Here is a 27,116-nt window from a genome sequence, read left to right as displayed (position 1 = left end):
CGGAAGCTTGTGACAAACATGCTTCATTGATAACGGTGAATGACATTTAAATCATGGGTGGAAGAGCCTTTTGTTCTTTAGCCCCAAATACAGTTTATGTACTGATCAAAGCAGACTGGAAATGTTTTTCAAAGCGGGGCAGCGCAGCAGAGGAAGCAGCTGATAGTCCCCTTCAGCTTGGTGGACAATATCATGCTGGGTCCGTTTCTTTTATACGTGTGCTTTCAGCAAACAGAAGCCATGATGAAGTTCATCCAGAACTCCCAAGTCCTGAATTCTCCAGACCTGCGGACCTTTGCGGCCTCTCTCGTGCTGAACGCGCTGCCGTGTCTGACAGTGGCTCCTGGCAGCTCCGGCCGGGACGCGGCGCTGGTCGAGATGGCCGTTCACACCGCGGCCGTCCTGCTGTGCGGGCACAGCCCCGTCCTGCAGCCCCTGAGGAACCTGGCGTTCCACCCGCACTCCATGCAGGTGACAGTGCCCTCGGCCGGCAGTCCCGCGTGTTGCCAGTTCTTTCATCTCTCTGCTGGATCCTCTGTAGTCTAACCTGTCTCGGCATCAAACACACCAGCTTATTGTTGTAGCTGTGAATTGCTGATGCGGGGTTATTTCAGTGTTGTTGGGATTAATTAGCACAATGACAAGCTCTGGGTTGGTGCCTTTTCAAGGTCCCTCTGCATCCCGAGCGGTATTGGGCAAATATGTTTGCGGGTGTTTGAGTAGTCTGGAAGCAGCTGGCGGGTCCTGGCGGGGGACCCGTGTGCTTGGGGACAGTGGCTCGTGGGGCCGGGCTGGGACAGGGGGACCTGCTGCTCTGCTCCCACTGTCCACTGCACAGGGACACAATGGGGGACGTCAGGCCACCTGGAGCAGTCCCGTTCACCCTGTCTAGGGAGTGCGCACGCAAGGCTTAACAATATTAACAGTTAAGGGTAGATTTGCAAAGGCAGAACTTGAAAACGTGCATGTCTGTCATCTGCATGACTTCTGCTGTCGAGATGTCTCTTGTTCTCCGTCATGAATAAGGAAACATTGAGCAACTGCTACAGGAAATAGCTGATTTATGTGCTCATTTTCCACCTTTTTCCTCCTTAGCACTCTTTTCTGCCTACGATGCCAGAAGATATAATGGCTCAGGCGAGGGCCTGGCAAGGACTGACCGCCCTGCGCTGGTACGGTGAGTGCTCCTGACCGGCTGTGAGAGCAACGGAGGGGACACCCTTGGGTTTTGAATGAAACGGTTCCTTCGGGTGTCTCTTCCTTGTTCCTCAAGGGGAGAAGATGAACAATTCCGCGGCCTCCCCTGTGGGTCCCTTGTTCCTTTGGGCGTTGGGACAGCCAGTGCTTTGGATTAGATCTTGAAGCGTTTTTCCTTCTCTAAGATGATGGTCCCTGTGAAAGCAAATGACAGGGGCTTTATAAATGTCTGTCTTGTAATTCTGTCCGGTTTGTTTCTCTTTCTTTGTAGTATGTCCGAATGGCCACCCCTGCACCGTGGGAGAGGTAAGAGTTTGAGATTAGTTGTTTTGTAAGCAGGTGATGTTTTCAACAATAAAACGTTTTGGTTTATTTGCTGATATTTATGTTCTGTTGCACAGCAGTCCATTTTCTAAATTCTCTACATTACTAATCATTTTACCACTGTAATGTAAAATTCAGAACAGCTCTAGCACAGCGTATACTATAAATGTAGGAAACAAGAGGCAGAGGTTCTTTTCCCAGTATATAGCAGTTTCCAAATCAACCGTTACAGTTGGAGTTGTTGTTTCCTTCTTTCCCTGCTGGAGCGGCTCACTCTGGTGTCCTCCCTTTGCCTTCTGCCAGTGTGGCCGTCCCGTGGAGACGAGCCGCTGTCTGGACTGCGGCGCCGATGTTGGGGGGATGTACCACAGAGCGCTGCCCGGCTTCCGGGAGTTCTGGTATGCTTTGATTCATTAACCTTTTCAGTGCTAAACGATCTAGTACTTTCCTGTCATGCTTTCAGGGCAAATAAATACTATATATATGCTTTCCAACAGCAATAATGTAGACAGAACCCAAACTGGCCACATACTTGGAGATGTGCGACAGAGAAGAGCAATGGGAGTGTCTGACCGGGCCATGTCCCCAGTCGTCTTCATGCTGATACGCTTGCTCACACATCTGGCAATGCTGCTGGGAGCCACAAAACATCCTCAGGTATCTTCCAGTCATGGTTCAGGTGGCCACAAGAAGTGCAGTGAGACCTTTGTGGGGTGCTGCTCCTCTTCATCGCGCTGCCAGGTAACTAGGGCAGCCCCTCGAGAGGCGAGACCGAAACACGAGTGGTTCTGGTTCCTGGATGCGCCTGCATGTACACACGTACCTGCGTTTGGTTGTTCACGTGGTCAGAATTCCGTAGGCTGGGACTTGCCGGGAAGGCTGTAGCTCTGCCTTTGTTGGATGGGGCGTTACTGGCTCTGCTCATTCTTCCATTTTGCTTCTCTAGTCATTGCAAAATATGATCAAGCCAGCGGTGAGCGACTCGGTGAGTTTCCTGCAGCAGCACATTCAGGAGGACTTGGCACAGCTGACTAAGATTTTGGGGAAGAGTGTGGATGAGACCATCAACATCCTTCATCTTGTCCTCGGCAGCCTCCTCAAGGACCCCCAGCAGCACCCGGGCCAGTGTAAGGAAACCACCCGCTGTCCCATCTGCGTTTGGGGCAGCACTTCTTCAGCTGCTTTGCTAATAAATGTCTCCAATGGGCGGTGGATGTGCTGATGGGATCCAGAAGTTCGAGGCTTGTTTCTTACTGTAGGGAGTGAAGAATTTTTGGCTGTTTACTTTGGTCAAATATGTGGGGTTTGCAAGGTTTGGTGCATAATTCTGAGAAGGAATCGTTGAATAAATAACATCAGGACACACTGACAGAGCTTTCAGCTCACAAGCAGGGTACTGCAGCTGCTCCTGCTGTGTGTCACCTACATGCTGCCCTCTACATGAAGCCGTTTGGTACAAGAGGGATGGCCAGGTACGGTTCATGGTAGAATCTGGAGTTCAACTTGACGTGAGTCATTGTGTCATAGCAGGTTTACATGTAACAGCCATGTTTTTAGTATGTGACAGCACGAATCGGTATTCCCAGCTCTGCTCTTTGGTCTGTTGTTGATTGTGGTCTGGCCTTGGAGAGCTTGTTTAACCTTTCTGGGGTTCTGGATGACTTGTACAAACGTGCACGTCACTCGAGTGAATGACTGCCCTGGAGCTCCTGAAAACCCACGATCGCTGTGTGCTGATTTGGATGGGACTCCGGAGTAAGATACTCATTTAGATTCTAGGACCTCTGTAATTACCCTTGGCTCATCATGCTGACTTGCAAGGATGCCCCATCTGGAGGCTTAGAGAATCCGTCCTTTCATTTAACTGAAATATTGCAGGTGTAAGAGACTAAATATTCCTGTTGCAGGGCCAGTTGGGTTTGACGAAGTGCTCTCCACCAAGGAGATGAGGAACAAATGGGAAGAAATTGTTGCAAACACGATTATTGTTCCTGAATTGGAGGTGAGAAATTTGCTGCATAAAATTTCAGTAGTGGGCAGTTCAAGGTTCGTGTATCTGGAAATCTGACCGGCTGCAGTGTCCGTGCTGCGCGTCACCCAGCTGTTCCAAAGCCAGGCCGCCTGTGGCACAGCTGCAGCTCAGCGTTCATTTGTACGGGTCAGAGAACTTGGTTCTACCTGTGCAAACGAGTATCTGAGAGCAGAGCTGTGCTGTGGTGGTTTTGTACAGCTGGAAAAGACGGAATGTCTCAGCCCGGTTGGCAATATTTGTCCAGGCGAGCACTGCTTGCCCCAAATGAATCCTGTCTGCCTTTTTCCACCTGTGTGCATCATCTCAAGAATGGAAGATCTGCAAGCTGGATGAGCTGGAGAACAAAGAACAACTTGATGGTATAACCAGTTGTCTTGCTGTGGGTGTTTAACAGTTCTTTCCTAGGAGTTCATTTTCTACTTTGACATATTTCTGTGTCAATTGGTCATCAAGCTGACTTTAGTGGAGGTTCAACAGAGCAAGACACCACCAATTCTGATATAAATATATATATCTATATGTGTGTGGTTTTTTTAAATGCAGGGTTTGGATAAAAAACTTCTGAAGCTAAATAGACAAATACAAGAGGATGAGAGAATTTCTTCCAACCCAGTAGTGAAGATAGTGTATGGCGACCCCGTCACGTTCCTGTCCCAGCTGCCCAGGGACAGTCACATACATCATTCCAAGATGTGGAGCTGCCGAAAGAGGATTTCGGTGGAGAACCTGGCCCACGTGGTCCAGCAGAAGAACGCCAGGGACGCTGTCCCGCTGCTTTGGAGGTTTCTGCAGAAGGTGGGTGCGGGGCTGCGGTGTCCGGATCGGCTCGGGAATCTGCCTGGAGGGGCCTCTGCGGTGGAGGCTCCAAGCCCTGCTCGCCAGGGCCACCAGGGACCAATCCGCTCTACAGTTACACAGTGTCTTTATTCTCATAACCTTCTATAATCTTGAGAATTACACATGTAAAATATTTTTTCTCTTAAAAAGTAATTCCATAAAAGCATTCGAAGCTGGTTTGTCCGTCCTCCCTCACGGGCTGCCTTTCCGCCCTCAGGAAACCGAGCTGAGGCTGGTGAAGTTCCTACCGGAGATTCTGGCTCTGCAGAAGGACTTGGTGAGGCGGTTCCAGAACACCACTGATGTCAAGCCCTGCTCCATCAGAGCCTTCCTCAGCGAGCCCCTCTCGGGTGAGAAGGCTGTGCCCAAAGTGTAACTGGTGAACTTCCTCTCAGCTCCCATCCAAATGAACTGGAGACCTTAACCCTGGAAAAGTCGTCGGGTGGTTTTAGAGAGAATTAAGCACAGGAAGGTTGTTGACAAGGGGTGGGGGCTGTTCAGAGGCAGGCGAGAGGTCCCTGAGCGCAGCAGTGGCTGTGCCGAATTGAAGCTCTGCCCTGGAGCCGGGGCTGCCTGGAAGGTGGAGCAGCTGTCCTTCCGCTCACGGGCAGCACACGCACCTTTTGTGGCAGCTCCTTCTCTTGTACTTAAGTACAATTAGATATGTTTTGAAGTACTTACGAAATTACTTAAAGGTTGTGCAGAATCAGACCAAGGATCCATCCAGCCTTGTAGCCTGGGCCTGTAGTAGAAAATAATGAAAGAATTTAAACAAACAGAGCAAATGACTCAATTTGATAACATCAGAAAATGGTTTAATGTCTGTTTAGTGTCTCTTGATCTGTTTGAGCAGTTGCCCAGAGTTCAGTGGTGTGCTTCGGAAATCCTTCTATTACGGCGTTTCATGGTGTTGCCATGAAAGGTGTTTCAATACTCGTCTTTCTGTTATGTGTCAGATGTGATGAGGGACCTGCTCCAGAGGAGAGTGAATGTGTTTCTGTCGGTGTGGAACAGGCTGAGGAGCTCGCTGGACACGCACGGTGAGTGTCGGTGCCGGCTCCGGGCAGCGCTCTGCTGCGCCGCTGCTCAGCTCCTGTCTGCGATGCTGAGGCGTGTCCTCAAAACTGACCTTGGCCATTAAAGATTTAAGATCTAGGTGCAAATGGAAGAGTTTTTGTTCCCCGCTTGCAGTGTTCTCACCTGAACAGAAAGCGCTATTTTCTTTGGGTTACGTACTTTCTCCTGACCTGGGGCAGCTCAGGAGACTTTGCTCCTTGCGGCTGCCCCTCAGCCACCTCGAGCAGCCTTCTCTGCCTTCTATTCCAGGGGAAATCAAGCTTCCTAAAGGCTACTGTGATGCCGACCTGACCCTGGACAGCCAGCTCGAGGTCCTGCTGCCGCGGCGCCGCGGGCTGGGTCTCTGCTCCACAGCCCTGGCCAGTTACCTCATCAGTCTGCACAACGACTTCATCCACTCGGTGAACAGACACAGCAGGGAAGATGACCAGTACGTTGCTATTCCAGCTAGGCGTTTTGGGGGAGCTCTGTATTACCTGCTACCACACAGTCAGCTTTCCCTGCTTCACAAGGGCTGCTCGCTCCAACTGGAGACTGTTTTCCTTCTGCAGGTACTTGATCAGTCCCTCAGAAGTGGCCGACCTGCACTTGATCAGCTATGAGCCTGAGAGAGACCTGGTTCCTCTGATCCTGTCCAACTGCCAGTACAGCATGGAGAAGGGAGGGGAGACGCTGCAGGACTTTGATCTGGAGAAGATCCAGCAGCAAATTGTCAGCAAGTTCCTGCAGGGGAAACCGCTCATCACGCTGACGGTAGGACAGGCCAGCAGCTCTTCCTGCAGGCAGCTGCTGGGCTGTGCTGGCGTCGCGCATCGCGGGGCACGCAGCGTTACCAGAGCTGTACGACCGTGGGCTTCTCTCCTGACAGGGCATACCCACCCTCGTATACAGGCACGATCGGAATTATGAACAGCTGTTTAACGATGTCCGGAACAAGATGGATCAGGTGGGTTTCTGCGTTGGAGGAAACGGGGCAAGCGTGTGACCCCGGCCGTGCCAAGAGACATGAGGTTGGTCCTGTCGCTTGCCTCGTACGTCTGCAGGCTTGTCCGCTCATCCCTGCGCATGCCTTGAACGTGTGCAGACTGGCCTTCTGTCGGTCAGCGTTTACGAAGGCGAGGAATTCAGCCAAGCTGTTTCTGTTTCCTAAATCCGGGCCTCTGCTATCTCCCATGGCTTTAGCAGCTGCAGCAGCAGTAAGGAATGGCTCTAAACTAATCTTAGCAATTGCTTGGACTTCCTGGTTTTCAGAGTGCTCTCCCCGCGTCTGTGATGAACACGATCAGTGGGGAGCTGCAGTCTTACAGCGACGTGTGCGACGCTCTGTCTGTCACCGAGATTACCCTGGGATTCCTGGCCATGGCTGGCGAGAATGCCGAAATGCCTCTGACAGACTACATCGAAAACGTTCTGCAGATGGGCGATCAGACCAACCCTCACGTGCTGCTGGTGAGTCCTGAGAGCAGAGCTCTTGTTCTGCAGGATAAAACCTGCACTGGTTTTTACTAAATCCAGCCAGTCTGGTGCCCTTTTTGTGAACCAAAGAAATGGAGTATTGAAGGCAAAATGGGGAGGATGGGGAGAGAAGCCTTGGGCTTCTATACCGGCGTTCAAAGGGCTCAATGAACTCCCTGCAGAACAACGTGTGGACGGGTTCCTAAATGCATCCCTCATTCTCTATGTGTGTTCCCTTCAGGCCCTCAGACGATGCCACCTGAAGCACAACATCGCCCTGTGGCAGCTTCTCTCAACCCGCAAATCTGAGCAGCTCCTGTGCCTCAGAAGGGTAAGGAACCGCGGGCTCCAGTGCCTGCTGGGCTGTTCCCTCTTCTCGAAATGAAGTTCCTCAACTGTGTGTGCTTGTTTTTCCCCCCTCGCTGCATTTTCAGGATCCTTTTGCAGACATCAGTGCAGACTACAAAGCTGAGCTCAGTCCAGAGATCGCCAGGCTCCTCAACACCTTCCTTGTGCACTCAAGGCTGGAAACCTTCCTGCAGGAGCTCCATGAGATGATCGTCCTGAAGCTGCGGCGTGTCCGAGCCGTGGATGAGTTCAAACCCACGTGGAGGTAACGGTTACGCACTCAAACCAGCCCCCAGCTGTTGTTAACTCGAGCTTCCCCACCCCAAAAATCCACGAGCACTAACCATGAGCACACTCGGCTTTCCACCTGTGCAGCACCCTCCTGGCTCTGGGTTCCTCACCTTCTCTATAAATCTGGCTCTTTAATCCAAATACACATATTGAAACTGTGTACTTACGGGTGCATTGCTGCCGCACACACTACCCAGTGCTGTTTGTAGTTTGCTGCACACCACCTATTGCTCCCCCCCTTGCTCTTTGTTTTGCAGCCTGAAGGAAACGCTCATTCCTGACCTAGATGCAAAAGACTCTGAGCTATCCCCGGAGCTGCAGGAGCTGTTCCCCGAGGAGATCCGTCTCTCTCACGCCGCTGCCACCTGGAAAGCGGCCGCTCTCTTCAAACGGGAGCGCAGGGACAGTTAGCGCCGCTCTAGGGACAGTGTTCTTGTGTTCCTCACCCCCAGGGACCGCGAGTGCCACAAACACAGGGGCCAGTGACGTCCTCAAAGCTCAGGGTTTATTTTTGAGTGTGGTGGTGGTGGTGGGTTGGGTGGTTTTTTTGTTTTGTTTGGGTTGTTTTTACTACATTTCTAAGTTATGATGCAAACATGAGATGCTCTCATGTATCGCAAAGATGGTGGAGAAACAGGGGCAGCTGTCAGCTGGATTCTGAAACAAAAATGACCCCCAACCCTCCACTGCCCGCTCCTGAAACTGAAGGATTTTTATGAAAAAGCATCATTCCTGTGTGCAGGGAAAGGGTTTATTTTCCGGACCTGCTTCTCTTGACAGTCACTGTCCCTTGCTGCTCTGGTACCGCTGCAGAACCGGGACCAAGCCCGATCAACCCCCCCGCCCCCCTCCACCCGGTTTGCGGCAGAGCCGCTGCCGCTCCCCGGGCCGGCCCCGTTCCGCAATAAAGCTCGTTCTGCCGCCCGTTCCGCCGCTCCCGCCCCGCGCCGGAACGGCCGCGCCGCCGCGCGCTCCCGGGGGGGCCCCGCGCCCGCACGCGCTTCCGTCGCGCGCCATGGCGGAGCCGCCGCCGGACGCCACGCGCCGCCGTTGGGCACGGTAACGGGCGGGTGCGCGTGCGCGGGGCGGTGGCCATGGCAACCGCGCGTGGGGGGTGGGCGCCATGGCAACCGCGCGCGGCGGCGGGGCGGGCCCGGCGGGGCTCCCCCGCGCGCCCCCCGTACCGGGCCGGCCGGGCCCGGCCCCGCCACCCCCGGCCCTCGGGAGGTCGAGCACGGCGGGAGGGGAGCCGCGTCCCCGGGAGGGTTCCCGTTCCCCGGCGGGGGTCCGGGGCACCGCCCGGCCCGGCGGCGGTTGGGTCGGTTGCGGCGCCGCTGAGCCCGCGCTGCCGCAGGGAGCAGGCCCGGCTGCGCGCCGCCGTGCTGGCCCAGGACACCGAGCCGTGGCAGGAGGAGCCGAGCCTGGCGGGGCTGCGCAGAGTGGGAGGCGTGGACTTGTCCTACCCCAAGGGAGACGAGACCCGCGCCTGCGCCTCGCTGGTCGTGCTCAGCTTCCCGGAGCTGCAGGTACCGGCGGGGCGGGGCGGGGGGCGCGGAGGAGGCGGTCGCCTTGCGACAGAACAGGCCCGGGCGGGACCTCTCAGCAAATGCTCGGCAAAATTTTATTAACAATTTTGCGAGACTGGGTGTCGCGCCTAAAGGTCGGCACACGGAATAGGGCACAAAGTCCCCGCTTATATCCGCCCGAATCCCGGCCGCAAGTCCCCTCCCTGTTCCCCAGTGGCCGGTGCTGCGGGGTTTACAGACCACCCGACCCTGCCCCAGTTTACCCGTCTCGTTCATCTAATTCTAACATCCCCTTCCCCTTATCGCTTTGTTTAAAATGCGGATTCCTGGCTCTGTGGCTGCCCTTCCCCCTACATTCACTTTTTAAACTTTTCAATACAGTAACCAGTATGCATTCCAGGATTAGTTTGAAGAGGCTTTGTTTCACATTAAGGAGAAACGAAGTTTGATGCTGGCTGTTGGGATTTTTGTGAGCCGGGTTTCCAATGCTGCCCTGGTTCCTGACTCACCCTGCACGGATGGTTCTGGTCTTGCTCTTTTGGGCTGTCCCCCCGCAGACAGAGCCCCGTTGATAACGCCTGGGCGGGTGAACTCCGCAGCCCCCGCTGTGCGCTGAACAGCCGCCCTCGCTCAGGGACTTCGCTCCCTGCGGGAATGGCAGGCGGTGTCCAGCCCCCCGTCCGCAGTCCTTCATCCGGCCCTGCTCCGAGTGACAGAACGACACAACCCAATGGCCTTGGCTTTGTGGAAGAGATCCAGAAGCAGAGTGTTCCAAAACAGATGAGACAAGGGGACATAAACCAGAGGAGATGCCTCTGAAACACGAACCGAGCAGCTGAGTCTGGAGGTCGCAGTGTGTCCCGCTCTGGCAGGTGCTGTACGAGGATTGCCGGATGGTGGCCGTGAGCACCCCGTACGTGGCTGGATTCTTGGCGTTCCGAGAGGTGCCTGTGCTGGTGGACGCCGTCCGGCGGCTGCAGCAGGAGGAGCCCGCGCTGCAGCCCCAGGTGGGCTGTGTTTGTGTCCGCGTTGAGATGTGCCGCTGAAGGGTGTTCCGGGCTGGCTCCCCGGCAGGGTGGAAGGGGCAGCACTGGGGTTGCGCTGGAGCATCTTTGCCTTTCCCTGGGGGCTGGGGTGCTGAGGCAGGACGGCCAGGCCTGTCCTGGCAGCGGGAGCCCCGTTGTGCAGCGCAGGTCAGAGCGCTGCCAGCCGAGCTCCTGCTGCAGGACACCGCTCTGTAGAGCTGTGCGTGCACAGCGCTGCAGGAAGACGCCCGTAGACAGAAGGAAAAGGGCTGAGACAGACTTCTCCCCCCTCACATGGCCGGCGTCGTTATTTTCTTATTGGAGTGGCTCTCAGTGCATAGGAAATAACATTTCTTGTTTGGCTTTTTCAGGTACTTCTTGTAGATGGGAATGGCCTGCTCCATCCCAGAGGTAGGACGTCACTGGAGCGCCCTGCTCTCCAGGGTCCCCCTGCTGCCACATGAAATTCCCGTTCTCCGGTGTCCCGCAGTGACAGTGACTCGTTGTTGGCAGGATTTGGTGTGGCCTGTCACCTCGGAGTCCTGACAGGTCTGCCGTGCATCGGCGTGGCCAAGAACCTGCTACAAGTGGATGGCTTGGTCAAGGATGAGCTGCACAGAGAGCAGGTGAGGCCAGCCTGTGAATTTATTCCTGTTCTTTAATATCCCGAGAGAAATGAGGCAGCAGTACACAAGTGCTTTCTAACTAACTGCCCTTGTGTGTGTCCATCCCTAGATTCGTTCCCTGCAGAGGGAGGGAGATACGTTCCCGCTGACAGGCTCTTCAGGGAGGGTCCTGGGCATGGTAAGTTTGGGAGTTTTCTGTTCTCTTGGCCATCATGTCTTCCAGCTTTGTGGATGTTGTCTCTGGAGTGGGACTGGCTCAGTCCCAGCGTCTGAAGGCAACCGGCTAGCTTATAATTCACCTAGCTTATAATACACCTCTTAAGTATTTAATCTTTCTTGTTCCTGAACACCCAGGTCCTGCGCAGCTCCAAGAACAGCTCTAGGCCGCTTTATATCTCCGTGGGTCACAAGGTGTGCCTGGAGACAGCCGTGCGCGTGGTCAGGTCCTGCTGCAGGTACCGCATCCCGGAGCCCATCCGGCAGGTACGACAGCGGAGAAGCCGGGGGAGGCCGGTGGTGCGGGGCTGCAGGTGCCAAGCCTATGGTGACACTTCACATGCACCTTGTGGCTCATCTGCAACTGGCAGTTGCACAGCTGGCACCCTTCCTGCCGCCTGTTCTCCTCAGCCTGTTGCGGTGGTGTTTACATGGTAGTTACCTGGTTCTGCCTTCTTCTGCGCTTGCTCTTGTGACGCAGTGCCTGGGAGCACGCACGGCCCGCGCTGCAGCCCCAGCCTGGCCGCTTCCTCGGCTCCTCCCTGCAGTCAGCTCCTGTGATGCCGGTGTTGCCCCACAGGAGCTGGCAGCACAGTTGCGCTGGGCGCTGGGGGCCTGGCCCCCGCTGCGGTGCTGCTCCCCTGGGCTCTCCCGCTGCTGCGCCCCGCAAGGCGCTGCGGGCTCGGCGCCGCAGCCAGTAGGTGACAGCACCAGATCACCCTCAGTGAGCACCAGCTGCCACCAAAGGCTCAGCTTCAGCCTAATCAAATCACAGCAGGGCTTGAGGGAGGGGTCTGGAGGAGGGTAGGGCATAAAGCCTCTGGGACTCGTAGCCTGGCAAGTGGGTGACACTGCTGCTGGTGGCTCGAGCCGGGGAGCAGGGCCCGCTCGGGTGTCCCTCTTTGTGCTGCTCGGATGTCCCTCTTTGTGCTGCTGCCCTGGAACACGCTGTTCGCATTGCTGCATCTCCGTCCCTGGGGACGTCTGGCCACCTTTGCTCCGCGGCTCCTCGGAGCAGCCCGAGGTGCTCCTGCTGCGGCTGTTCCGCAGTCTCTGTGCACAGGAGCAGCTTGTTGGTGCTGCAGCGTTTGCTGAAAACAAAGTCTCAAGTCTGTGGTTATAAACCAGACAAAAATGTAACACCTTAGAGCAAAACAAACCTTGAAGTGTCCACAGCAGAGCTGGCGTTTCTGATCTCAAAGCACTACCTGCCAGACGGGAGTAGGCTGATAGATATTCTTAGGTAATCTCTTCAGCCAGGGACAGATGCCTCCGCAGAGCTCTGAGCTCTGCAGTTTGGCGCGTTCAGAGCAAAGCAGAAAAGCAATCCCTCTGGAAACAAAAAGGTGTCTTGGAGCTTTTCATCACCCTCATTTCATTTCCAACTATCTCCAGTATTTTTCTGTGTTCTGAGACTCTGCCAGTTCTCTATCTACCACCTTTATTTAAAGCTAGGGAGTGAATTGCTGTCACTTTTCTTACAGAGATGAAAAATCCAAAAGGGAGTGTGTTTACTGTAGGGGTGGACGGGTGGCAGGAGATAAGGACACTTCAGCCTTTCCTTGGGACTCCTCCCTGCCACAGTCCCTCTGCGTGGTGACTGTCACAGGGCTGGAAGCCTCAGCTCTTGAGCACCTAAAGCTGGAGTTAGGAAGTAGGAGGCCGTGGAGAATCCTGCCATGAGTAACTGACTTGGCTATTTTGCTGTGGGGTGTGAGCAGAACAAGCTTGCAGACCCAACAGGTGATGTGCCTGTGGCTTTCCCCATGTGGGGAAGGACTGCGGGATCAGTGGCTGTGAGCTGGAGCTCGGGCAGCCTGGGAGCAGGACGCTGGGAGCAGCTGCTGTCCCTGCTGCGGGCTGTTGGTGGCTGGCGCAGGCAGCGCTACGCTGCAGCGTGTCATGCCGTGCAGCTGCTGCGGGACCCTGCGCCTCATCCTGTCCCAGCGGCACAGCTGGCCGGTCTCCACGGGGCGTGTGGTGCTCCGGGCAGCACTCAGAAACGCCATGGTTTGTGTGACCACAATGTGGCCACGCTGCTGAAGGAACTGTGGCTGTGCCACAGGCGAGAGAAATGATCTTTTGGAGAAAGCAGGAGGAGTTCTTTACCACCTACAATCAGTATTTACATCTCACTCAGTCCTTATTCCCCGTGTAAATGCAAGGTTGAGCTGGGAGAATTTTGCTTGTGCCCAACCAGTTAGTGAGATTTTGAGGTTCTTTGCAGAGAGTTGGTCATTTGGAGGCAGGCAGGAGCTGTCATCCCAGAATGATAAGCAAAGTGTTGCAGGTGAGTGGCGTTGGAGCGGCCACAGGCCCTCCTGAGAGCAGCTGCCCTTGCCCACCTCTGGCACGGCTCAGAACCGCTCTCCAGCGCTCGCCCGCTCAGAGCCAGGATCCCCATGCACAGCAGCTTTTCACAGGCTCCGGCCGACAAGGACCGTGCTGGGGTGGGTTCCTCTGCTCCGGCGCCGTGGTTCCCGCTGGCTGCACAGCAGCTCCGGCTCCAGCGGCACCATGTGCCGCTGTCCCTGCTGCCTCAGGACAGCCTGGTGCTGCTCCAGCCCACCGGGAGGACAGATAGGCCTGTGCAGGGCTGTGAATTTCTGCAGGTGAAATATTAAACGCTTACTCTTAGAACAGGGCTGAGCCACCGTCCCTCTCCTCCACGGGACCAGCTCCTGCTGCTCCTGAGGCTGCGACTGCCTCCAGGTGCACATCAACCCGCTGTGTGCACGGGGCTCGCCACCGCCCCTCGGAAAACAGGCAAAGCAACAATTCCAGACCCTAATGCCAGCGCTAGTCTCCTCTGAAAATAGAAACAATCTGTGCGGATTATTACAGGACGGTTATCCATCTTATTGATTAGCCTCTCGGTTAATACGCAGGGTTAAGCTGTATCTCAGCACTGTGTTAGGAGTGAGGACCGGCCAGTAACTTGCCACCTAATCAAACGTTAGCTTGTGTTAGCAGCAGAACCTGGTTAGGGCTTTTCTTCCCTAGAAAAATAGTTTGTAGATGTAACTCTTGCTGCCTTGGTCTCCCAGTAGGGACTCTATTGAACAACCTCCTTCCCTTGTTATAAAATACATCACGTAATCTCTTATCCTGAAGAGTGATCAAAGTTATTTGTCAGTTCAGTTATGAAACTGTCCAATTATAGAGAGAAGGGAAAAAAAATCTCCCAAACAAACCACCCTTATGTAACCATTTTTCATTGTGGAGCTTGCAGAATTCCTCGGCCGCTGTGGAGCCGCGGTTGCGGCGGCAGAGCCTCCGGCGCTGGGTCTGGGTGGTGGGAGCGTCTGGAGGGGCGGGAGGGACTGCAGAAGTAGAGCAGCGCTGAGCAGCAGCCGCCTCAAGGACAGTCACCGGGGATGCGTTAACCCACTTTATTAACACCATCATCATAGGCGGGGAAGGTTTTCCAGCTGAGAAGGTCACATACTGCTTTGTAAGTGGAGAGAGACACTGCCTTTGAGGTGGGGCACAGCAGCTGTTCTAAATGTCACGGCATAGCGGTGTTTTTGAGAAAGGAAGCTTCTAAAAGAGAAAAAACTTGCAGAAAATGTAAAAATCAAGTGCCAGATCTCAAAGTTGTTCAAGAGCCCAGAACCTGCTTGCTTGTGATAGCATCTGAGAGTCTTCTGCCCTGGACAGCTGAACCATAACACTTCTGGGCTTCAAGAACACCCAGTAAGTGTCCAGCAACACTTTGTTAGCTGTTGGGGTGTCCGTTGGTGTTGGCCCTGCCCCTGTCCTGCATTGCTGATAAGAGGCAGCGATCGGGTTTTGCTGGTGAGCTCCGGATGGCTCATCACAGAGCGAGGGTCAGCGAGGAAGGGACGGGATGCTCACACGAGGATGGGTTTCATGAGCTTTGTGATGGCTCCAAGCTCAGTTTCAAATGAGGAGGGCAGTAAACCATGAATGTGGTGGAGTCTCAACGTTACTCCTTTGGATTTTGGTGCTGGAGCCCAGAGCATGGACCGCCTGGCGTGTGAGCCGCTCCGGTGCCTTCCCCGGCAGCTCGGCCTTTGGGCTCGGCGGCAGGACGGGGAAGGTGTGCCAGTGGCCTTGCAGCGCTGCTGGGAGGCGACGGAGCCAGGGACGCGCTCGTGCCCCGGCTCTGCGTTCAGCGATGTTTCACCGGCTTCAGCTGCGTGGCTCCCGCGGGCCGTGGGGCGCGCAGGCAGGACGAGCCATGCTCCTGCCTGGAGGAGGAGATGCAGCAGACGCGCGATGCTCCTCCATCTGGTGCTGCGTCACAGCTGCTGGAGCAGCGGAAGGAAGGGGATGGGTACGGAATGGGCAGCGCCAGCTCCTCTTCTCATCCCACGCCCTCCTGGGAGCTCGGCTGCTGGATCCCCACGTTCCCCGCTCTTCACAGCTCTCTCCGCAGCCTTGTCCTCCTCAGCTTACAGTTCCCCATAGAGGACAGAGCCCCATTTCTCAGCTGGTTAGTGACCAGAAAAGCTGATCCTTTGGGAGCATCACAGCGTCACAGCTTTAAAGACCAGGAGTGATCCTGTGGGCTGCAGTGCCTGTGGGAGTCCCTGTGCGCGTGGGCCCGGGACACGCTGCAGGCACCCGGCGCACACTGGAGGTTATTGCCGTGCAGTCCGTGGGTCAGTGAAGCGCTCCAGTGGTTCCCCACCTTTCGAGGGATGTGTGAGCCGCTGCGTGATGCTGAATTGCCTCGCGATGCTGCGGAGATCTGCCTTCACATCCGTGTGGTTATGGAGCTCCAATAATGTTCTGGGGGGCAGGGACATCCTGCTTTTGTGCAGCAGTGCAGGCTGAGGATTGTGACAGCTCTGAGCAAAAGGGATGAAGAAAATGCCAAGAAAAGGAAGAGTGGGAAAGTCCTGGGCTGAAACACTCATTAGTTTGGGGCATCTTAATCTGTGAGCGTTGTGCTGAAGCACAGGAGCTCCCCAGCACAAAGGGCGGGCGCCAACCAGGCTGATCAATCCGTTTTCACTCCTTTTCCTCCTTAATTCCAGGCTGATATTAGATCGAGGGAGTATATTCGGAAGCAGCTGTGCTCACCGCTGGAGGCCGCATCTTCTGGGCCACAGAGGTAGGTGTGTGGGCAGCCCCAGCAGCTCCTCTCCAGAGGGGATCTGCTCATGTAATGATCTTCAGTAATGGCATTAAGGGGACAGGCGGGGTAACAAGGTGAGCTCAAGTGACACCAGGACATATGCTGCCTCCAGAAAGGGTGATTTCTGGTGATTGTAGCCACGCTCCTGCACACGTTTCCCCCGCGGAGCGCTGTCCTGGGCTGGGGAAGGTCGCTGGGGATTTGGTCCGTTTCCGGCACCTGCGCTAAGCAGAGCACCAACGCCCACAGGTGTGACACGGGGCGACCAGAAATACCCGCAGGGAGCCGGTGGCCGCCCCGGAACGCACGGGGAGGGTCAGGCTCCTGCTCTTACATAACGGCCAGCGCTGCGCTGCTCAGCTGCCCTGTGCTTCAAGCAGGGAAGGGGCTGTCTGTGCTCGGGCCAGGCGGGTGGCCCTGTGCACAGCCAGCCTGGTGTCCCTCTGTGCTGCGTGCCCATCTCTGGCAGCTCTGACACCTCCTGCCGAGGCGGGTGCTGGAGCTCACACAAACCGCCTGCTTTGGGTGCTGGAGCTCACACAAACTGCCTGCTTTGGGGGGCTGTGCAACAGAAAACCACACTCATTCCAGTCATGACCGTGGACCTCAAAGTGTGCGTCTGTGCCCCTTATTCACCAAACGACAGTTATATTGGCTTCTTGCTTTCTGCTCTTTACATCTGTGACCCTCCCTGGTTTTTGTTCCCAGCAGTGACAAGGAGATGGAACCGGGTGATTAGTGTGACACCAGGAGCAGCTGCGGGCTCCTCTTCGGCGGTGCTGGGGAGCGGTGCCCAGCGCAGCGCCCGGGCTGCGGGGCAGGCGGAGCGGCTGCTCCTCCGGGATAACGTCTAGTGTACTCTTTCTCAGGGTTGATTTTTAACCATTGTAAAAATATTTTTTTAAATATTGTAAAAATATTTTTAATTGTAAAAATATTACAAGTAAACTTGTAATTTTGTAAGAACTTCCTTGAGTACTCAAGCAATTGCGGGACATGATTTACAAAGAGCTGCTGAGGCGCTTGCCGTAGCTATAGACAGGGTCCGGAGCCGGCGGTGGCTCCCAGCACGCCTCTGGGGCACAGGCCTCCCTTCTCCTCGGGTGTGGGAGAGCGTCCGCCCGGTGCTCACAGCCGGTTCTCTCACACGCGCTCTGCACGTCCCCGGGGAACAGAAATCCTCCGGCTGCTCTGCCAGACGGGCCGGGGACGCCGCGTTTCAGGTGGGCGTCTGACTCACGAGGGAGAGGATGGAGCCAGAGCCTGGGAGGTCCGAGCTCCGGTACCTGGGCAGCTCCGTGTCTGCCTGGCGCCGGTGGCTGCGTGCGGGTCACGGGCTGCGCTGGGCTCGGTGGGAACGTGCTCTGCACGATGCTCGGTGTCCTGTCCCCTCTGCGGTGACTGCGGCCGGGGCTCACGGTGCACAGCAGCTCTTGTGATGTAAGATCACCTCAGGGGAAAGAACGTCCCGTCATGGAGAATGGAGAGGGAAGTCCTTCCTAATACACAAGTCAGTCAGGGCGGCCAGATCCCAGGCTTGAGTTTTGCCATTGGAGCGCACGGGGAGCACTCATGTGGGTCGGGGGAAGCTCCGTGCCAGACCCCTGGAGCAAGAGCCGTCAGTGAAGCTTTGCGGGAAGAGCAGAGCACAGAACAGTTTCTGTCCCTGAATCAAGGCAGCGGGTCTCATCTGATTTACAGGGCTCAAGCTTTTCCTCCAAAGTGGGGGTTCCTAGCGGCATTCAGCAGGTTATTCCTGACTATTCCCAGAGAACAGGAGCAGATTCCACAGCCAGACTCTCACATGTTAATTTAAATAGACATGGCTGTGTAAGATTCCAGCCTGAAGAGGAAAAAGGATGTTTTCCTGGGGTTGGAGAGAGGTGCTCAGGGCCAGGGCTCCTGTGGTCTCTTTTAAATGCTGCCAAGAGAAAGCCATCGATTTTTGCTGATCGCCTTGGTCTGGGCTTTGCTGGCCTGGGAGCAGCTGCCTGTGCTGGGGCTCAGGACCAGCCCCAGCACATCCCAATCGCCTGTCACACCCTCCCGCTCTGCGTTACCCATGGGTGCTGCAGCAGCTCGTTTGCTCAGCTGGGGAGAGGAGGGTCTGCGGGGCAGCAGAGCAGCTCCTGCCCTGCCCTGCTGGAGAAGGGCTTTCCTCAGCACACGGGGCTGCGGCTCCAGACCGGCTGCACAGGTGAGTGTCTGCGGTTTTACGCTCTCCTGCCGTGTCGGTGATGTTGTGGCGTTGGTCCGTGAGCGGGCAGTGGAGGTTCTGCAGTGGGAGGTGAGCCGGGTGACACTGAGCCTGGTTTACCCCAGGGCTGTGAGGCTGTTGCTGCCCCAGGGCTCTTCCCGCTGGGCTCTGGCGTGCGTGGGGCCCGTGGGTGCCCTGCAAGAGCTGGGGCTGTGCTGAGCCAGCGGGGCTGGGCTGAGCTTGGCTCAGTCACCTTCGCGGGTCGGGGGGCGCGTGCTGCCGCGGGGGGACCCGCAGCCCCGGCGGAGCGGGGGCTTCGCGCTCCTGGGCTTTGCTGGTTACCTGTGCTGTGCGTGGCCGGGACCTGCGGGTGGTTAAACAAACAGACTAATCGCTGTGTTTGGCGTCTACTTGTGGCTCTCTGAACACAATAAGGGATTAACTTGGTCTTTATCTAATTGGCTTATAAACTAGGGAAGGGAAAATCGCTTTGTAATGCATGAAACCTCCTCTTAATAGAAACTCAGAGAGGAGCCTGAGTGTCCTTCCTGAGTAAACTCATAACATCTCTTCCTTTTTAACTCTCTGTTTGCTGGAAATTAGCTTTTCCAGATGTTAAGTATTTGTGGTCCTGTTCCCAACAATTTATTGCTGACTTATTAAACAGCCTTGCTGTTTGTTATCACCAAGGATACCTTTCTCTTTCATGTTTCCACCTGTGGCTGTTCAGGAGTCTCTGGGTGGGTCTCACTGCTCGGTGATCCCTCAGCGCTGAGAAACGGGAAGGGAGGAGGATGGAGAGGTGGAGGAGGGAGATGAATCCTCCCTGGTGGCTGCTGCGAGGGCTCTGTGAGCAGGAGGTGGTTGGGGTAGCTCTTCCCCTCTCTGCAGTGGGATGGTGCCGTGCTGTGTGCGTGAAGGGTGACTGTCTTGGTTACACTAACCCGCCGGCTCTGCTGCCGCGTCGTCCAGCGGTGCTGGGGCTGCGCTGGGCTGGGCTGCGACACCAGCGTCCTCCAGCTCCGCGCCGGGCCGGGGGATTTGGCACCCGGCTTTGGGTTTCCCGGCTCGGCTGGGCAAAGGGGTTCCTGCCGGAGCCGTGTTGGGGTGCGGATGGTGCCCGACCCCTCCAGCGTGAGCAGCTGTGGGACGGGGGAGCGCTAACGAGCTGCCTGGGCTGGGAACGCTTGGCTCTGCCTGGCCCGAGCGCAGCGTCTGTGCGAGGGGCGCGTGGCCGGGCGGTTTGTGACCCTCGCTGGTGGGCAGGGGGCGCGTGTCCCTCCCCGGGGGCACTGTCATTAAAGCAGGACCCGTTCCTTGGCTTTGCAGGTGGGGAGGCTGGAGGAATCGCCCCTCGCAGTGTGTGCTGGGGAGCCCTGCTGGCTGCTGTGCCCCGGGCTCGTCAACACACACAGCCTGTGCCGGCTTAATTAAACCAGGGCTGCCCCCCGCGGAGCCTCCTCACTGCAGGCTTGGCTTCTGCAGGCTTGGCTTCTGCAGGCTTGGCTTCTGCAGGCTTGGCTTCTGCAGGCCAGGCTCAGCCCTGCGCCCTTACAGGCAGATCAAGGGCTGCTGAAGAGCCGCTCCTTGCAAACCTGAGCTGCTGTAAGGGAACAAACCCGCTCCCCTTCTGAGCCCGTTTGGGTGCTGCCCTCCCAGACCGGAGCTGCTCAGTGGCCTCCTGAGAGCTCTTGTGGCTGCTCATTTTACAGCTTTATTTGCCCCCTGAGGATACGAAGGGAGATGGATGATTGGTGCCAGTCAAATGACAAATGATTTGCTCTGCTATGGATTCTCCAGATCTGCTTTCTCTACGTTTTTTTGTGGACACCCAGAGGTCAGGAAGGAAGATCTCAGAACGTGCCCTGCTTATCTGGGTGCCTTGATAAGGGAGAGCAGATGCTTTAGGAAGTGTCCGTGTTTCTTTGGTTGTGGAGGGAGTCAAGATGAGCGACGCAGTCCCGGGTGCCCCAGGTTGGGTGAGAGGAACCTCCAGCCCGTGTCTGCAGCGCGGGGCAGGCTGGACGCTGCCTGCGCCGCTTGTGTTGCGAGGGCTGAGCTCTGGTGACCCGCTTGGGGACACTCGTGCTGAGGACAGGGCAAGGGGGTGTGTTGGGATATCCCCCCACTCCGCTCCTCTTCCCTGCTGCCCTGCACTGGTCAGGCAGGTTCAGGAGGGACGATCTCCCCCTTGCTTCCCCAAAACCAGCTCCACCTGTAGGCTGGAAGCACCAAACCACCCGAGGGCACTGGGGAGGCTGGGAAAGCATCGCGGCTCCCTTGTGTCCTATCAGCGGTTCTTCCCTCTGTTCTCAGCCGACCCTCGCTGACACTGATGCTGGCACCTCTTGCCAGAGCCCTGCCAGCCCCCTATTTTAAGGTCATATTAATCAAAAGCAAATGAGTGGACTTTCTCTTGACACCCACATTAATGGCAAATGAAATAATGATGAGCTGTGTGAGCGGGTGGCGGAGCAGCTCGCGCAGGGCTCAGCCCGGAGGCGCAGGCACAGGCTCTGGTTTCGGGAGGTGGGGGCCGTGTCTGGGGCTGCGGGGGCCGGGGGTGCCCACACGTCGCCCTGGGTGGGTGGGAGTGGAGACCGATTCTCCTGCCCCCGGCGCAGCCCCGGCCTGCTCAGCGTTTCCCATGCCCGGCTGCCTCGGCGAGGACGCGCTCTGTTTGCGTTCTGGAAGCTTGAGCAGCTTCAAAATACAAAATAAAGGCCATTAAATCAGCCTGTAATTAATTCTTGGTTTCGTTCCCAACTCAAGGGCTTGATGCAAAATGTTTCCTTAGGAACGTGCTTTTTCTTGCTTTTCTTGGACTGGCTGCTTGGCTTGTTGTCCCTCTGCCTGCAGCCCCCAGCTGTTCACACCGCACTGCTGGCTCAGGAGATAGTGCATTGATTCTTTTTTAATGTTATATTTATTGCACGCTCCTGAGAACCTTGTGCATGGGCCCCTGGTGACCGGGGGGCTCTGCCGCGGGCGGCTCCGCGAGGGACCAGCAGCTCCCGGCTCGTGTTTTGGCTGGAGCCGTTTCTCTGGAGTGGAAGCGGCTCCGGTTCTGCATGGGGAGGATGGGCTGAGCGGGTCCGCGGCCGCGCTGCACCCGCCATGGTGGGAATGGGAGCGAGGAGAGGCAGAGCCGCCAGCCAGAGCCGCTCCGTGTCAGCGCTTGAAAGGGAAATGTCCCTCGTCTTCACGAACAGCATCGTTGCCTGCTAATAAAATATCAAACGCATTCTTAAGAGAGCGTTTAGGATCTGAAAGGCTGTGATAAACCTGGTAGCTTTGTAACTTGCTCAAAATTAAGGCAGGTAGCAATGGGGTTAAAGCTCTTTGATTAACACACAAACCTTGTTTGTAATAAGGACTGGGAGGGTTTGGGAAGCCCAGCTGACATATAACAAGGTTTCTCCAACAAATTCCTTAGCTATCAATTAATTTGCTGGGTAAATGTCACCGGTTTCTCTTTGTTTGCAGTAACTGGTATCCAATTAATTTGCCGTGGTTGTTGCTGGTGACTGACACCCCCGTGGCCCCGGCAGCCTCGGGGCAGCAGCAGGGCCAGGGACATCCCAGTCCCCCGGGACAACGTGGCGGCTGCTCCCGGTGCGCCCCGTGAGCAGGGTCCCCCCGCAGCCCCCGGGTGAGCAGCGGGGCCGGGGAGCCCCCTCTGCGTCCTCGCTCCTTCCCGCTGAAGGTGCACGCATTTAATTTGCTGAAAATAACTCCCCCCGCCGCGCTGTTTGTTGTTCTCCTGCCTCCACCCCCGAGATCCGCCGGACTGCGCTGGACCGGGCGGCTGCAGCGCCGGCAGCGGGGGCGCTGGAGCTGGGGGCTCCTCCGCAGCCCGGGAGCCTCCACGGGGCTGGTCAGGATTAAGTGCACCGACATTTGAGTGATGTGGGGAGGGAGGGGGAAGGAGCAGAAAGCATCACCGATAGTGGAGCACAACCCAGCCCAAATCTAACATCAAACAAACAGGTCTCTGGGTGTAGGATGGTGTTGGGGGGGCTGGAGAGAAAACGCTGCTGTGAGCTGGGGCTGGGTGGTCGCTCTGGGCTTGGATGGACCGTCAGGGTCCTACTCCTCTCTTGGAAGGGAGGAAATCAGCAGAGCTGGGTCCCCCCCGGGGTTCCCCGTGTCGGGGTACGGGGATGAGGGGCTGGGTCGGTGGGTGTGTGGGTGTCTGGGAGGGGGAGGCTGCTGGTCCCCGGCTTCCACAGGCACTGAGTCAGCGGCGTGACGGATCCCCAGCCCTCCCGCATCCCCCTCGGCAGGGGGACCCTGGCGTGATCCAGACCTTGGCACCCTCCTTTGCTCTCCGCCAGCCGGGCCGGGGGCGGCCGCTGGCGCGGGGCTGCCCTGTGGCATCTCTGACTTGCATAAGAGCCTTGCCGGGATGAAAAATGTTCAGATCTGCTGCAGGCGATCGCTGACCTAATTTCCAGCAGCGCTGTGGATCTTGTCATCTGTTGCTGGCAGCCTGGGTGCAGATGGGTTTGGGAGGGAGCTAAATGGAGGGCATGGGGTCCCCCACCCTGCGCTGCCCCGGCACCCCAGCGGCACAGGGGACCCACGGCGCCCAGGGCTGGGGGTGCCGGGGCAGCACAGGGTGGGCTGTGACCCCACTGCATCCCCCATGGGATGAGCCTCCTGTGCTCGAGCTGGGGCAAACAAGATACTGGGGTCCAGGTCAGCTTCGTTCCCTGCAGATCTCTGCTAAGCAGAAAACAAATGCTAATTACACAGCATAATTAGCAAGATGCTGCATCTATTTTTAATCAGCTTGGGAAGACACATTCTTCCTTCCTCTCCATGCTCGCTGGCAGCCTCTCCTGTGACAGAACGGTGCTTGGTCGGGGACGCTCTGGTGGGAATTGGTTGCTCTTCCCCTGCGCACCCCTGCGATGGGGCTGGGGTCCCTCCCGCAGTAACATCCCAGAAACTCCTCGGTGGGGTCTGAGGGTCCCAGCTGAGATCCCAGCCCCTCTGTAACCATCGGGGAGGGGTGGAGGGACAGGATGGAGGAAATCAGCTCAGCTCTGTCAAGGTGGCATTCGGCAGCAGCTGGAAAATGGCAGGAGGAGGAGCCCGGGAAGAGGCTGCACAAATAGGCTGAGAAGGCGAGCGGGGGGCAGCCCTGCTCTCCCAGCTCTCCCTGCCCCTCTGCGGGTGGGCTCTCCCCGCTGCTGGGGACACCGGGGCCAGCCCTGCTCGGGGACGCGTCGCTTCAAAGGGAGCTGCGGGCTGCGGAAAGCAAACTTTGCTCTGGAACATTCCACTGAGAGATGCAAAGTGCCGTTGAAAGCGGGTACGCGCCTCCGCTGCGGCTGTGCGGTGTTCCAGCCCTGCGGGCTGTGGCACTGCTGGGGTTGCGACACGCGTGGCCAAACGTCCTGTGTGACGGGGATGTTTGCGGGACCCCTGGAGAGCAGAGCTGTCCCGCCGCCGGCAGCACGAGAGGCAGCAGCTCGGGAGATCCAGGATGATGCGGGTGGATGTCGCGCCGGGGTGTTGGTGCGAGGTCCCGCGTGGGTTGTGCCGGCCGTGGCAGCGCAGGGACCAGCAGGAGCTCAGGGCCCGGGTGTCCGGAGACCTCGGGGAGGTTCTGCAGCCTGGCTGAGCTCAGAGCTGCCGCGGCTGTGCCGGGAGCTGCGGCTCAGGGATCTCAGAGCTGCTGTCTTAGGGGAGATTTTTCATGTTACAGATTCATTACTTCTGCTGTAGGAACAGTCTCTGCAAGGTCCTGGAAAAAGCTGCTGTCTGGCCAGAGGCTTGTCTGGCTGTGCTAACCAGATCTCACGGGCTGGGGCTGTGCTCTGTGCCTGCCCACGGGCACCTCGGCCCCGCTTCACTGGGGCCATGGCTGGCTCTGCCTGGGGTTCCAGCTCTGCATGGGCTTCCCGGCTCTGGCTGGGGTTCCAGCTCTGCCTGGGGTTCCCGGCTCCGGCTGGGGTTCCAGCTCCGGCTGGGGTTCCAGCTCTGGCTGGGTTCCTGGGGGGACAGGCTGCAGGAAGCCTGTTCCTCGCTGCCCAGGCAGAGCTGGTGCGGAGCTGTGGGGAGGGGATGCTCTGCCAGGGAAGGCTCCGGAGCGGAGTTGGAGGGACACTCAGTCACAGCCGTGACTCATGCCTGTGACCGGAATGCTCTGTTGGCCTTGTCGTTGTGCCCGGGGTCGCGTCCAGCCGCCCGTGGCGGCCCAGCTGGTCCCTGCGCTCCTGCAGCAGCTCGGCCTTGGCACCCGCAGCCCCGGGTGCCCTGCAGCTCCACCCCTGCTCCTCCTGCCCCGTTGCTGCAGAGGGGATCGATGCCTCCCCTCCCCAAGTCGAGAAATCCTCCCAGCCCTCCTGCTGCCCTGAAACACGCTGTTTTCTGCCCTGGAGCGCAGGATTTGCCGCCTGCGCCCCTGTGCTCTCCATCCTCCCGTGCCTCCCATGCAGCTTGCGAGCCTCTCGCTCGAGCCGCGGCCGTGGGGGAGCCTGGGCGGCGCTCAGCACCCCCGGCACAGCAGGGAGCTCCGAGAGCAGCCGCAGCCGTGCTCAGCACCGGCTCAGCTCCCGGCTCGCTGCTCGGGGTGTTTACACGCGGGTTGGAGCTGCAGAGCGGCTGCCTGAGCCCCCAGCACCGCGAGGCTCCTGGCACAGGGAGGGATGATGCTGCACTCCAAAGCCCATCCAGGAGCCGTGCTGGGGAGGGCGATGCTCCAGCCGGTGCGCCTCCCTTCCTCCCCCGCCCATCACCCCCAAGTTTTGTGAACTGAAGACAAAGAGCGTTTCTGTAGGCATGTGTGACAGTGCTGTTGTTGCCCTGGCAGCCGAGCCCCGGCTGGGGGCCGAGCCCCCCTCGCGGCTCCCGGGGGCTCCGCTCACCGGCCCCCTGCTCCGTGGCTCATGCATTTTTAATGCAGGTCTCAGGGAGCCGTGTGCTCCTGGCGCAGGCCAGGCATACGGCATGACACGCTCGCTACTAATTAATCTAACTGCATGTTATTAAGTGCCTAGCACGCCTTGGGCGCTGCATAATAATGATGCTCCAGGATGTGTCTGGAGCCAGTGCTGCCTGTGTGTGCCCTGTGGTCCTCCCGCGCAGGGCAGGGATGCAGGAGAGGCCGTCTCGGACATGCTGTCACTCTGGTTTTCATGGGTGTTTTGCTATAAAATGCAGACGATTCAGTTTTTCCTCTGGCCCATCGCCTCCTCTCAGCCCCTGGAAGCCCCTGGTGGGGCTGAGCTGTGCCCGGGAGACACGGGTGGGCAGCGGGCGCCAAGTGCCCGCATGTGAGAGTGGTTTCTCTGCCATGCAAGTCGCCAGCGAGGAGTCGGATCAGAGCTGTAAATCCCAGCTGCATCCTGGCCTTAAGAACTCTCCCTCGCCCCCGTCAGTATTTCTGAGCCATCTCCCAAGTCGCGGGGCCTGTCCTCATGCAGCCCAAGATCTCCATCTGCTCCGCTGCTCTAAAAGCCTCCTGGATTTAGTGCACTCAGCGCCGGTGCGGTAACGCTCTCCCTTATCCCTGCGCTGGCAGGGGACGCCGGGCGGGCTGTCACCAGTGTCACCAGCGCAGAGCTGGTGCCACTGACCAGCGTTCAGCGCGCGGCAGCAGATTCCGGCTGCGGGGTGAGGTGTCAGGATTGGTGCGTGGGATTGACGGGTCTGCGCTGCTCAGCTGCTCTCGCAGGATCCTCGTCCCTCCCTCTGTCTGTCGCTGCATCCCCGGCGTCACTGCAGTGGCAGCAGCGCTGGGACATGCAGGTTGCACGCCTGGAGCTGCTGCTGTGTGCTGGGCAGGGACAGGCAGGGCTGGCCCTGGGGCTGCTCTGCCCTCTGCTCACTGCCTGGCGCAGCTGTAGGCACAAGGGCAGGTGTGTGGGGGGGTGTCCCAATGTCCATGTGGGGCTGAGAGACAGCCCGGGGGCTCCCACACCGCCCTGGGGGGCCTGGGAGTGAGGAGCCGTGAGGTCTGTTGCCCCTCTCTGGGTACACAAATCTCAGCTCCTCCAGCTCCAGCCCCCTCAACCATCACCTACGTGCCACCCGCTCTGCCCGGCCGCCCCGCTGCCACTCCCTTGGCAGCCCCACTGCCACCCCCTTGGCAGCCCCACTGCCACCCCCTTGGCAGCCCCACTGTCACCCCCTTGGCAGCCCCACTTTAATTGCAGCGATGTTTTCCAGTTACCAGCAGAAAAAGGAAAAATAGTCTGTTAGTGTAATTTTCCCTTGCAGTTTGAATGGTGGGATGGCACAGGGCTGTGGCTGAGGGTGTCGCTTCCCTCCCCTGCGGCAGCGCGGGGACTCTGGAGCGTTATCTGGGTGCCTGGGATGGCGCTGAGAGCCCGTGTCCCTGTCCCCGCGGGCAGGGTGCTGCTCGGAGCTGGGGGGGCTGGCGGAGGCTGAGAACAATGCGGGAGCTGCCACCCGTTCCCTGGGTAAAAGCAGCATCCCCTTGGCGAGCTGTGGGCTGTTCCCGGTGGCGCCAACCAAGGAGCCCGTCCTGGGAGCAGCTGCTTTTTGGGGTGGGGGAAGGGGATGGTGTCTGTGCGGCCAGGGCTGAGCTCTAGGGGAATGGTGTGGGGGGTTCTGCTGGAGTTCTGCAATGTTGATGCTTTTCAAGGCTGTCGAGAGATGATCTAAATGCCTTCTACACCTGGGGAATCTGGGGAATCGGGGAGGGGGAAAGTCTTGGTTGCACCGTTCACTTTACACCCCTCCATGTCCCCCAGCCTCACGTCCCCGCATCGGCTCCTGTGCCCACCGTGCTCCCGTCCTGCCACCCACGAGGCTCCCGCGGCTGCCCGGCTGTGCCTTGCCTCTTGTCACCCGCAAGAGTGACTGATGGGTGACATGTGACA

General features: G+C 57.8%; 2 protein-coding genes across 2 annotated transcripts in view; both read left to right on the top strand.

The window, feature by feature from the left end:
- Positions 1 to 7,972, top strand: part of RNF213 (ring finger protein 213) — a gene marked incomplete at both ends in the record, with an annotated part of 44,603 nt that extends 36,631 nt beyond the window's left edge. Inside the window, 17 exons of the mRNA XM_080356782.1 lie at positions 229 to 471; positions 1,096 to 1,177; positions 1,469 to 1,503; positions 1,825 to 1,919; positions 2,019 to 2,178; positions 2,468 to 2,648; positions 3,429 to 3,523; positions 4,097 to 4,348; positions 4,608 to 4,740; positions 5,347 to 5,430; positions 5,717 to 5,897; positions 6,019 to 6,220; positions 6,336 to 6,413; positions 6,719 to 6,916; positions 7,164 to 7,253; positions 7,357 to 7,535; positions 7,819 to 7,972. Of these exons, the coding sequence (XP_080212908.1) occupies positions 229 to 471; positions 1,096 to 1,177; positions 1,469 to 1,503; positions 1,825 to 1,919; positions 2,019 to 2,178; positions 2,468 to 2,648; positions 3,429 to 3,523; positions 4,097 to 4,348; positions 4,608 to 4,740; positions 5,347 to 5,430; positions 5,717 to 5,897; positions 6,019 to 6,220; positions 6,336 to 6,413; positions 6,719 to 6,916; positions 7,164 to 7,253; positions 7,357 to 7,535; positions 7,819 to 7,972 (2,442 nt within the window). The remainder of the gene's footprint in view (positions 1 to 228; positions 472 to 1,095; positions 1,178 to 1,468; positions 1,504 to 1,824; positions 1,920 to 2,018; positions 2,179 to 2,467; positions 2,649 to 3,428; positions 3,524 to 4,096; positions 4,349 to 4,607; positions 4,741 to 5,346; positions 5,431 to 5,716; positions 5,898 to 6,018; positions 6,221 to 6,335; positions 6,414 to 6,718; positions 6,917 to 7,163; positions 7,254 to 7,356; positions 7,536 to 7,818) is intronic.
- A 604-nt stretch (positions 7,973 to 8,576) lies between these two features.
- On the top strand, positions 8,577 to 27,100 carry ENDOV (endonuclease V; the record flags this gene model as incomplete). Its single annotated transcript, XM_080356781.1, has 10 exons — positions 8,577 to 8,620; positions 8,916 to 9,087; positions 9,960 to 10,094; positions 10,484 to 10,523; positions 10,626 to 10,738; positions 10,848 to 10,916; positions 11,093 to 11,221; positions 15,961 to 16,037; positions 25,471 to 25,598; positions 26,988 to 27,100. The coding sequence occupies 10 exons, from the start codon at positions 8,577 to 8,579 to the stop codon at positions 27,098 to 27,100; spliced, it is 1,020 nt and encodes a 339-aa protein (XP_080212907.1).
- Between the last annotated feature and the right edge of the window lie 16 nt (positions 27,101 to 27,116).

The sequence above is a fragment of the Nesoenas mayeri genome (assembly GCF_963082525.1).
Source record: "Nesoenas mayeri genome assembly, chromosome: 19".
NCBI lineage: Eukaryota > Metazoa > Chordata > Aves > Columbiformes > Columbidae > Nesoenas > Nesoenas mayeri.
The sequence above is the reverse complement of the archived record's forward strand: the minus strand, read 5'-3'. Positions and strand labels throughout refer to the sequence as shown.